This window comes from Gobius niger (genome assembly GCF_951799975.1).
Source record: "Gobius niger genome assembly, chromosome: 16".
Lineage (NCBI taxonomy): Eukaryota > Metazoa > Chordata > Actinopteri > Gobiiformes > Gobiidae > Gobius > Gobius niger.
The window spans coordinates 3,420,751-3,433,378 of NC_136867.1; the positions used below are offsets into that span (position 1 = coordinate 3,420,751).

Below are 12,628 nucleotides of genomic sequence, written 5' to 3' on the forward strand. Positions count from 1 at the left end.
TTCATGAGTCTGATGACCGAGTTATTTAGTGTTCACGAGTCTGATGACAGAGTTATTTACTGTTCATGAGTCTGATGACAGAGTTATTTAGTGTTTATGAGTCTGATGACAGAGTTATTTAGTGTTCATGAGTCTGATGACAGAGTTATTTAGTGTTCATGAGTCTGATGACAGAGTTATTTAGTGTTCATGATTTGGAAGCAGATCGGAAAAAGCTGTCCATATGGAGAATGAAACGTAACACTATAGGTCTGTTCTTAGATGGGACATGGCAGCTCGGCTAAAGGCACTATACTCGATTATTTTTCTCATAATGGAACAAAATCTGTTTTTGTCCGCCTTTGGTATATTGTAAACTCAGACACGTGTGGGTAAAAACACATTTGCATCAATTTCATAGGTTATTGCTTTCTCATATCTGTTAAAGTGACCCTAAAAAGTGACCCTGCAAGTTGCGAAATGATCGTCCCTTCGACGAATTGTGATTATACATATGTTCAGAAAGTTAGTTTTAGTTCAAATCCTTCCTAACATTTGAAGTTGGATTGTTTTCAGCGTGGCACAGAGGTTAGTGCTCGTGCTTCACAGCTTGAAGGCCTCAGGTCCGATCCCCGGCCGGACAGGGCCTTTCTGTGTGGAGTTTGCATGTTCTCCCCTTATGTGTGTTGTTTCCTTCGGGTATCCCACCACCATAAACATGTACAATAGGTGAATCCTCCTCAGCCTGGCACCACATCTGGAGATGGGTCCCTGGGCACTGCACTGCGGTCGCCCACTCTTCTTTACGGGTCGCTCCAGCGACATCGAGGGATGGGTCAAATGCAGAGAACAAATTTCCCAACGGGGACAATAAAGTACACCTTAACCTTACTCTTAAAAAAGAAATCAGGTATAGGGCCTTTAAACGCTAAGAAGAAAGAACTAAAACAGGAGCATCACCTCATGACATAAGCATGTGATACAACAGAGCTTTTTGAGCTCTTCAGGATACAGACTGAATCAGGATAAGGTCCTCCATTTTTCAATACAGGCTACACTATCATGTATATATATATACAAACAGAAGCATGCACTCAGTAACAGCAGTACTCTTTCTTGAGTAATAGCATTTTTGGTTTCCGTTTCATGATGTGTGTTGACAAACAAATACACTTTTTCGTATTTCTTATTGAAATAATTATATATTTTAGCTAACATCTATGGGATGTTCTTTGGAGATCTTTTGGAAGCACAACAATGTTGGTTCTCAATTATCCAGGCGGTTAATTCAAATCTAAGCAAACAAAAACAGCTGGACTCGGGTAACAAAAAAGAAAAAAATCTTTGGAAGTATTTGTATGAAATGTTTTTCAGTCATACAAAAACAAAATGCATTCGATTTCATGCATTTATATTAGTAATCTTCTTCAGCAAAGGTTTGAAAGGGACTCACTGGCAGTGTCTCGCCTTAAAATATGCTGAGTGAACTGAAAACATAACTTGCAAATCTATTCATGATGCCAAAACTGCAGATATTTATTTTGCAATTCGCCTATCCCTTTGTCAAAATAAGGCTCTCCGTACCTTACAAAGCATCAGGAGTAGCAAGACATTGGACATTCTGGTTGGAGGCGTCTTCCCCGAGCTTGTGGGCATTCCTGGGCTTTAGACTGGGTCTTCTCCCCTCTCATGGTGGAACTCGTGGAGGTCCAATGTCTTCACCGCTCCTCTCCTCTGCTCCACCGAAATTCTCATCGCAAGTTCTTGGCCAGCGTCTCCTCTTGCGGGCGCCTCCCTCCAGTTTCTTTGTCCTCCACTTTCTGTCAGGAAAACGGCAAGTTTCCAAAGGCAGGAGTTTGATGGCACTGTCAGACTTCCGTGGTGGTTGGTCCTTCCAAAAACGGAAATGCTGCGAAACAAATCGAGCTTCTCAAACTTTTTCCCATTTGTGCTTGTTCTTTAAACAGAGCGACTCGCTTCCTCCATCCAGTCTGGCGTGTTCTGAAGGGTAGAGCGAGGACAGGACCATGAAGCGAGCGTGAAACCTTTCTTTATCGGGGGTGGGCGGTGTTGTGGAGAAAGTCGTCACCCCTCGCAGATGCTGTCATGGCTGTTGTTTCCGCGCTCGCTCGCTCTCTCTCTCCCTCTCTCTTTCTCCTGGTCCTTACAATCCGGAGGTATCCCCCGCTCGCTCGCTCGCTCACACACACACTCCCTCCATTCTCTCGTACATATTAATGCAACTGCGGTCGCCATGGAAACCCACTCGCGGGAGTCGCGCGGTAGCGGCTCCCGCGATGTGGAGCGGTAGTGACAGGGGCTGGGATGAGGGGCCAGGGAGGTGGGCTGGTGACTGGTGTACGGGAGATTAGAATAAGAGGACGACCTCTTTAGCACAGAGAGCACTTTGTGGCATCAATCACGTTGTCCTGGTCTCTTTAATATTTTTTTCATTGAAAGATATTTTGAAAATGTCATAACTCTGTGACAAAGTACACTGCCGGATAAAGTGTCCTTTGCCTGGATGTAGCCAACTGTGTCTCGGTTCAGCAACTCTTTGTGCCCAAAGAATGACATCAGCTGACGACCTAAACGTCCTGAATGACCAGGTTTTTCCGTCCATGGATTTCTTCTTCCCTGATGCCAAATTGGCATATTCCAAGATGACAATGCCCGGATTCATGGGGCTCACATTGTGAAAGAGTGGTGTGAGAGAGATCGGCTGCTGCAGAGTCCAGATCTTGACCCCATTGAGAGTCTTTGGGATGTGCTGGAGAAGGCTTTGCGCAGTGGTCACACTCTTCCGTCATCAATACAAGATCTTGGAACAAAAGATAATGAGTTAAAGAGGGGGTATTATGTTTTTTTCAATCACATAGCACCAGTCTATAGCACACTGATGAAACCTTCTGTTGGTCTGGAAATGCAGTAAATTAGAATAACTGCCTTGTATAAAATTGCTCTCTCAAAATGGCTGTAGTGAATGTCTTGAAATAGGCCTCTGTCTCTTTAAGAACCTCTGACCCTTTCAGACACGCCCCCTCCACACGCTGTCTGTGGCATCAGTGGGGAGGGGGTTCTGCTGAGGAGCAGTGGTTGGTTACTCGGCTGGTGACGAAAGCTCGGAGGCGTCTCCAGGAGGTGGGGGCGTTCCTAGGAGGACTCAGGCAAACCTATCCCTAAAATGGCCGCCATCAGAGTTTTTACAGATTACTCAACAATACGTGAATGTGCCAAGGCAACACTTCAGGCATGTTTTTAATGAGGGAGTGACAGAATAACATGATGTAAAGCTTGAAAAAGTCGATTTTGCATAATACCCACTCAAACACTCAAACATCCGCATAGACATTAATTCATAAGGTCTGATCAAGTGTAGCAGCTGGAATTTCCTGATTGAAAACCATGCACAGATATTTAAACTCAGTCATCAGTTAATCGTGTGTAAATCCACTTTCCAGACCAGAGGAATATCTATGAAACGTTCGCCTTATTTTCATTCTAAACACGGCACATCATTGCATTGAAGTGTGTTCTTATAGTTGTTACACCTGTATAATTGGTGCCAATGAGATCGCATTTGAGATTCACTGTTGACAGGCTTGTAGCCATGATGTGACACCACCTGCATACCCTCCGGGAGCAGGATTTTGCAGCCGTCTCTGCAAAAGTGTTCTTCAGCATGTTCTTCAGCTGTTTCCTCTGTTCCTCTTACTCTAAAAGAAACAGGCCACCGTTTTTACACACTGAGATATGTTCTTACCTGAGCTTAGACGATATATAGCTCCAAATGGGGTGAAGTTAGAAACGACCAACGGGCAGAAAGACCAGACAGGTACGCATCAACTCGTCTAAGCTCAGGTAAGAACATATCTCAGTCTGGATAAATGGTGGCCTGTTCCTTTAACCATACATACACTTCTTCCCTCCCAACTCAAAAAATCAATCAATCAATCAATCCATTCTGATTCTGATACTTTCAACTACCGCAGCAGCAGTCTCAACCTTCCCATCTGCTCTTCATCGTGAGGGAGAAAAACACAAACCTACCATTCTCTTGCTTCCTCACATCCCTGAGGTTGATCCATCGAATAAGCTAATGACCTCGCTTTGTCTGAGTTTCTCTTGCTATAATATAGGAATGAAACAATTGGTGCATGTAAGTCATCAGCAGTGGTAAGAAATCACAAGAATACTTCGAGACGAAAACAACTTTAGTTCCACACACATGAAAGGAAGACTTCCTTTTTGACTATAGCCTAAAGGAAGGGCACTCTTTGTATTTTAACGAAGTTTAATGCTAATTTTCAAAACAGCAACTCATGAATCCTTTAAAACTGTAATTTCTCATTCATCCCCCCCAAAAAACACAGTTTGGATATTTACTCTTGAGCTGTTCCACCAGCTCAAGACCAGGCAGCTTCCCCAAAGTCGTCATTTCAGTGCTGAGGCACATCTTACTCCTGGGAATACATCTTGAATGGAATATAGGAATGATGATGCATTGGTTTTATTCTTTTGGACGCTCAAAGACATTGCATTATTTATTTCCCGCCCACACTTTGGCCAGCCACAAGAGACACGCTTTTCCAATTCTTACAAAGACAAATGCTCTGGGACCCAGGGTTATTATGATCATGATTCCCAGGAAAATTAACCAAATGGGATAAATGCATGCAGGCCAGTGGCGTCAAAACAAACTCTCATCTTTTGGTGTTTCTGCACCCTGATGAAGGCCATGTTACAACAAAAGGCTCTTTAAAATGTCCATAACGGTCTAGTGATGGGATTTACGGCTCTTCTCTGAGAGCCGAGTCTTTGGGATCCATTCGTTTCAAAGAGCCGTTCAGAAGACTGGCTGTTTTTTAAAGGAACAGGCCACAGTTCTTCCAGACTGAGATATGTTCTTGCCTGAGTTTAGACGAGTTGATACGTACCTGTCTGGGTTTGTGCGTGCACGTGGAAGAGCGTGGCAGCTTCCAACTTCACCCCCGTTTGGAGCCATAGGAATACATTGGGAAAGGCCGAATGCTGAGAAGATCTTTGGTCGTTTTGCGTGACTGAGTGCCCGCGCAAAGACCAGACAGGTACACATCAACTCGTCTAAGCTCAGGTAAGAACATATCTCAGTATGAAAAAACGGCGGCCTGTTTCTTTATTATAAAATTTGAATAAAACCTTAAAACCTTGACAGTTTAAACCTACAGTCTAGGGTGGCAAGATTCTGACCAAAAACCTGATTGATTGATTTTTATGTTTGCTACATTTAAATGCATAAACTGCTAAAATGATGAGTGAAGGAATTTTCTTAACATATTCTTGCCCCACATTAGGCTTTGGTTCTATGTGGCACAGCGCCCTCATCTGGGGAAGTTCGGCTTCCACCTTTCCCCTGCATTCAGAGTCCCTCTGGGGGACAGCCACCTGACTAAAATAAGTCCGGGAAGGAATCCTAAAGCGTCTTTCTAAACACTTTAGAATCTGCTTTTTGGAAGTTCAGACAAACCTTTATCTACTGCATTTGAACCTGAGATCACAAGTCTGAACTTTGTGCTACACCAGCGCCCATGCAGCGCTTCTCTGGTCTTCTTTCGCCTCGTCTAAGCAGGCAAGGCAAGGCAAGTTTATTTGTAGAGCACAATTCATACACAAGGCAATTCAAAGTGCTTCACAGTTGCATAAATATAAGAAAACAAATACAATCAATAAAAACATCAACATAGAATTAATCAATTACAGTAAGAGGCAAGAGTGTAGATAAAATACTTTCAGTTATATGCATTTTTAAGTCTTGTTTAGATTCACTCTGTCTTGAGAACTATTTTAAGTCTTGTTTTAACTCGCTCTGTCTTGAGCACTATTTCGCTTTGTCTTGAGCACAATTTTTAAGCCTTGTTTGGACTCGCTCTATCTTGAGCACTATTTTTAAGTCTTGTTTGGACTCGCTCTGTCTTGAGCACTATTTTTTAAGTCTTGTTTGGCCTCGCTCTGTCTTGAGAACTATTTTAAGTCTTGTTTTGACTCACTCTATCTTGAGCACTATTTTTAAGTCTTGTTTGGACTCACTCTGTCTTGAGTACTATTTTTAAGCCTTGTTTGGACTCGCTCTGTCTTGAGCACTATTTTTAAGTCTTGTTTGGACTCGCTCTGTCTTGAGCACTATTTCACTCTGTCTTGACACTATTTTTTAAGTCTTGTTTGGACTCGCTCTGTCTTGAGAACTATTTTAAGTCTTGTTTTGACTCACTCTGTCTTGAGTACTATTTTTAAGCCTTGTTTGGACTCGCTCTGTCTTGAGCACTATTTTTAAGTCTTGTTTGGACTCGCTCTGTCTTGAGCACTATTTCACTCTGTCTTGACACTATTTTTTAAGTCTTGTTTGGACTCGCTCTGTCTTGAGAACTATTTTAAGTCTTGTTTTGACTCACTCTGTCTTGAGCACTATTTCGCTCTGTCTTGAGCACTATTTTTAATTTTTAAGTCTTGTTTGGACTCGCTCTGTCTTGAGCACTATTTTTAAGCCTTGTTTGGACTCGATCTATCTTGAGCACTATTTTTAAGTCTTGTTTGGACTCGCTCTGTCTTGAGCACTTTTTCGCTCTGTCTTGAGCACTATTTTTAAGTCTTGTTTGGACTCGCTCTGTCTTGAGCACTATTTCACTCTGTCTTGACACTATTTTTAAGTGTTTGCATTTGTAGAAATAGGCGTGGATACTCAAGACCACTTCAACGACTCCTCTGAACGATTTACCGTGAGCACCGATCGGAGCTAGAATCAGACTCGTTGATCTTTTTTGGGATCCTGCTCCAACCACTGAGCCACTGTGGCCCCAAGCTCAGACAATTTGCTATTCCCACACGGCCTCCCATCCCAACTAACCAGGCCCGACCTCGCACAGCTTCAGAGGGAAAAAAATGGAACCACGCATAATATCAATCCGTGAAATATTCATATATATTCATAAGCTCTCTCTTTACCCTTTGGCTCATGGAGGAAAACAGAACTTCAATGAGACTAATTGTTATGTTTAGTTATGACTAGAATTCAGATTACTGCCGACGTAAATAACCCGCGTCAGTCAGGTTTGCGCGGCGGAAAATTCATTCTCTCTGAACGATATTTCATCACGCAGAGAGCTCGCTGCGCGGCTAATGGAGATGTTTGGCTTGTAAAACACTTGCCTACAAATTAGCGCTAGCCCGACGCCGCTTTTGTGCACGAAATGACCCGGAATGGACAGCAATAAAAATGTAAATGCAGGGGGAAACGTGCGAGTGAATTGGAACCAGCCGCGTGTATGATTTTATTGTCGGCCGCTGTCCTTCTCTGCTCTGGGATGACTATTAATCAGGATGCCCGGTGATTTCTTCATTTGGACGAGGCGACATCGGCAACTTACTGCATTTAACCCCGTGCTGTGTTAATATTACCCAATATAAAAAGCAATTAAAAGAAAGCTCGGGGAAGTCTTGTATGGTGCACATGTTCAGAGAGGACACATCATGAATCTGGGGCTTAAAGGAACAGGCCGCCATTTTTACATAGTGAGATATGTTCTTGCCTGAGCTTAGACGAGTTGATGCGTACCTGTCTGGTCTTTGTGCCACACAAAACGACCAAAGATGTTGTTAGCATTTGGCCTCTCCCAGTGTATTCCTATAGCTCCAAACAGGGGTGAAGCTGGAAGCCACCACGCTTTTCTTCGGGGCACGCACAAAGACCAGACAGGTACGTATCAACTCCTCTAAACTTAGGTAAGTGCATATCACAGTCTGGAAGAACTGTGTGCCCTCAATCAGGCAAATAGACCAAAGATGTTGTTTGCATTTGGCCTCTCCCAGTGTATTCCAATAGCTCCAAACAGGGTGAAGTTAGAAGCGACCATGCTCTTCCAGGGGCACAAAGACCAGACGGGTACGTATCAACTCGTCTAAGCTCAGGTAAGAACATATCACAGTCTGGAAAAAGGTTGTTCTGCATAAAATCACCATTGGCCACGGGAGTCTGTCCTGCCCACTTACAGCCCACTTAATGTTCTAGATCTGGACCAGCAAGATCTCGCTCCTACTAAGATCAAAACGTTTTGTATAATCTGCGTTTCTCGATGTCTCTGTAAGAATTAAAAAGTAACAATGGAAAACAGGCTCCAGGACTGGCGAAGACTTTGACTCGGACTCCACCTACTGGCCGCTGTGGGAATAACTAATAAGAAAAAAAAAACTTTAAATTTTGATTTCCAGCGTGGTTTACATAACTGAGCAAGAAATAAAGTGTGCAACGAGCGGGCTTTGAGAGTTTCCAGAAAAACATTGCTTCATTTTGTGATGCAAACAAAACAAAGAGGAGCGCCACACATCCACGATTAGAGCGGGGGAGTCTAACCGGCTTGAAATTAGCTGCTGGATTGTGCGGTTTTAATAAACATTTAAAGATAACTGCCAAATGCACTTGCTTAACATCCAAGTACGTATCTTGCTACGTAACCATATCAGAGAGTTCCTGATCTGGGTCGGACCTAAAAAGCGCCAAGAACCACAAAAGGCTCCTGCGGCGGGAAAACGCCTAATTATTATTTTCAATTTGTGAGTGGTTGTTTAAAATGATTAGCCTGGCTAACCCTAGACTAAAATCACAAGTGATGTTTAGTCTGGGGACCACCAATTCATTTTCTCGTAGGAGAGGTGTGGTTTACGATCGTCCACAGTCGTTTATTGGGTGCTACGAATGTCTGTCATGCGTCTGCACGTGGCCACAGCCAATCGTATCATCGTATCCGATGACGTATGACGTACCCGCTGTAAACTTTCCAGCTAAACTATTTAGAACACGGCCTAAAACTTGAACGCGTCTGCTGCTGTCATGTTTGATCCGTAAATAAACTTTTTTAAATCCGTAAATAAACTACCAGCTTACGTGTATCAAATAGCTCTTCATCGTCTTGCCGTCCCTCCTCGTTCTGTGATTGGTTCCGAAATCCATGCGAAAATTTCGGCCATGGTCCCCAGGCTGCTGTGCAGTTCTAAATGATTGGAGCGCACACAGCAGTCTGGCGTTAGCCAGGCTATAAAATGATGGTTATATAAGTTCCTTCTGCGTACCTTCATTAGTGTAACATGCCCTCTTTATCCACGTGCGTGGTCTGTCCCTCAATGATGATCAATCTACGTGCCAGTAAGTTGTGTTCCTTGAGTCTCCCTATGAGCCAGGGGTGTCAAACTCATTTTGGGTCAAGGGCTGATATGAAGCTCCCACGGCGGGTCGCGGGCCGCATATAATAGAGAACATTTTCCAACAAATAAATAATAATAAGCTGTGATTTGGTCAAAGCCCCAACTTGCCTGTAGCTTCATTAAAGGAATAGGCCACCGTTTTTACATGCTGAGATATGTTCTTACCTAACCTTAGACGTGTTCATATATCCCCGTCTGGTCTTTGTCCGTGCGCTCTGTCACGCAAACGGAGCACATACGCAGCCTCTCCCACATGTCACATAGCTCCAAAAAAGCTCACGATAGAAGCTACCAAGCTCTTCCACGTGTTCCCCTATCCCCCAACGACTTCCCCCGCTCACTACCGTCAATAACCTTTAGGAGTTACTGCGCGGACGTTTTGCTCCTCGTATCATTACGCCTCACAATATAGTCCCCCTTTTTATCTGCTTATAAAATCGACATGTTACATTTCTGTGTAAATATACTTCGCTTGAAAACACTTCACGTAACTTTATTTAAATAGGGAACACGTGGAAGAGCTTGGTAGCTTCTATCGTGAGCTTTTTTGGAGCTATGTGACATGTGGGAGAGGCTGCGTATGTGCTCCGTTTGCGTGACAGAGCGCACGGACAAAGACCAGACGGGGATATATTAACACGTCTAAGGTTAGGTAAGAACATATCTCAGTATGTAAAAACGGTGGCCTATTCCTTTAATACACGTACACTTGTATTGCACTTTACAAGCCTGTGTCACAAGTTCCTCAAAGTACTACATAGTAGTCATTATTCTTTCACTCCACACTCAGTGGTGGTAAGCTGTTATTGAAGCCACAGCCGTCCTGGGGCAGACTGTCCATTTACCACGTGGCTATATAATGTGGCGTTCATATCCTGAGCTCTTGTTATGTCAGTGCCCTCTGCTGGACACGTGTGGAACTCTTTCCTTTTTTACATTTAAGGCCTCCTAGTGGCGAGAATGAGCATTCGGGTTATTCTTTTAAAAAATCATAACTCTGCACAGGACTGGGCTAGAGACTTCCTTTTTTTTTTACATGCTCTACAGGGCAGGGGCCTGATCCGGTCCGCGGGCCGTATGTTTGACACCCCTGAGTTAAGACTGCTAACACTGCTAGTCAAATGTATTTGGTATTTGACACACAAAAAATGGCGCTGTGATATGCTTATGCTGTATTTGATTTTATGTTGGAAACGTTGTAAATCAAAATGAGCCTAAATTATTAGTAGAGTTTTAATATTATTATCATTTATTATACGGCTCTTCACAACATAAGTAGAACGCTGATTTGAATGGGATTTCCCAACCTTCTACCGGTCATTATTTTCTGATAAAGGACCTCTGAAAAAAATAATGACCGCTGCCAATGGCAACGGAGTTGGTGCTTTCATATCACTCCGCGCGTACGTAGTAGCGACACTATCTGTCCCGTCACTGAGAGAGAAGTCGGGGAATCGCTCGTAAAGTTAGCGTGAGTCTGACTTTCAACTTACCCAGAGATTCACCACCATTCCTCCAACTGCACCTTCAACTAAGTAGCTAGGCTAGCTACTAGCCTTGCTGCTTCTAGCCTAGCCAAACGTTGCCGAGCAACGCGTAAACTTTTGGGAACTATTTGTTGCAGAAGTCATTAAATAAACCTTTCGACCTTCATAAAAGTGTACGAAGTTTATGTTGTGTGTGTTCAGTTGGCAAATGGCCGTATAATAAGCGGGATAATGTATAGAACGCTGGTCATTATCGGGAAAATAAGTACCTTCGATAATGACCAGCGTTCTATACATTATCCCTTAAATAAACATCACATTTGTTAAATGATTGAGGTGAGCAGCCTGCGTGCCGGGAGCTGTACTGCTCTGTCCACTAATTTGTGTCTGCTGTCGCTGTTTTTGAAGAACCGGCAGTAAAAGTCTGGCCTCCCGTGTCTTTGTGCATGACCATCTAAAACACACCACAAAACCACTGGCCCATTTGAATACGAGCCGTTCTATATTTCCAAATGTTGTTGATAGGACGCTGAACTGTGCGCCAACACTCGAGATCAAAGAAGCAGCGCTAACTCAGTAACGATCTATGAGCCTGTGTCGCTGCCGCGCCTCATTCCCCCTCAGCAAAACCCTCTCATTATCGCGCCATGTTTAGGCAAACCTCATTCATTGGTCATTTTTGCAAAGCCCTTGTGTGGTGAAATGGAGACGACGAGAAAGCGTGTCAAAGTGTCAAAGTTTAAAGTTCTTGCAGTACTCTTGCAGTCAGAATCTCTTTATTAAGGGGAGACAGGGAAAACTACAATTGGTCTGTGAACAAATAAACTTTCACCTGGAAACAAAAAATATACCTAATCTTCACAATAACATGTTTAAATATTGCACTGATTCAATGTTTCCCCATAGATTTTTATGGGATAACGCAATTTCAAGGGCCTTTTTCTCAAAACACATTTTTCTATCATTGTGGCGCCACTATCTCCACGTCGGTAGCTCCTAAAGACTTCAGATTTCCCATCCTTGGAATGAACAATATTTTGAAGATTTTTTCTGAGGGACTTTTTAATATATAATTCCTAGCCTGATTAATTGAGTTTTGAATGACAAAAAATAAGGCGAAAAATCCCCAAGTCCCCTCTGAATAAGTCTTGGTAAGTAATTTATCAATAAAATGAAACCATAGATTTGAATGTAGCTCAATCCGTTTTTCAGATTTCATCGCCGAAAATGTGGGATATCTGGGGCACACACATTGTTTTTATACGAAAACATAAGATGACAGAAAACTTGCAATGTATGTTTTTTCTCACATTGATGTCAGTAATCTACAGCAAAAGTTTCAAATTGATATCCGTAAATTTAAATTTTTTCCCTATTCACCTGCAGTGTCTCGCCTTAATGAGGCCCCTGGTGGCAGGTGGAAAGGTCAAACATTTTCTGAGGCAGCGCTTGGTGTGACAAATTCAGGAGCCGCAAGCTGTACACAATGCATATATGTGGAAACAAGTCACATTCCCCCGTTTAAATCATGCATCACTTTACGTAAGGACAGCCTGAATTAGGACAGAGTTTCTGCAGATTGCTAGAGACACACTGTCCAGAAGCTACGAGTAATAAGCCCAGTCAAAATAACATGTTGAATATTACATGTGCTGTGTTCTGTCTCAGATGGGGCAGATGGCGGGGTCCTGCCTGTGGCCTACTCTCCAGTGATCATCTCTTTAGCATATAGGTCCTATATTTAGGCCCTACAGTCACAGCGTAAATAAGTGATGACATGTAAGAATTAAACTGCTCTGGCACTGGTGTGATGTGGTCTTGTGGCTCAACTAGGTCACGTAATGTTCAGGGGCACTGGGTTATTTCATCTGCTCCATAGAGAATCTGAAGGGCGTAGCAGTGATCCCTGAGGCACACCAAGAGCTGGTTAA

At 43.2% G+C, this 12,628-nt stretch overlaps 1 protein-coding gene across 1 annotated transcript in view; it reads right to left on the reverse strand.

The window, feature by feature from the left end:
- tunar (TCL1 upstream neural differentiation-associated RNA) overlaps nt 1-2,150 on the reverse strand; it is a 30,834-nt gene extending 28,684 nt beyond the window's left edge. Inside the window, exon 1 of the mRNA XM_079573238.1 lies at nt 1,564-2,150. Within this exon, the coding sequence (XP_079429364.1) occupies nt 1,564-1,635 (72 nt within the window). The 5' untranslated portion in view covers nt 1,636-2,150. The remainder of the gene's footprint in view (nt 1-1,563) is intronic.
- Between the last annotated feature and the right edge of the window lie 10,478 nt (nt 2,151-12,628).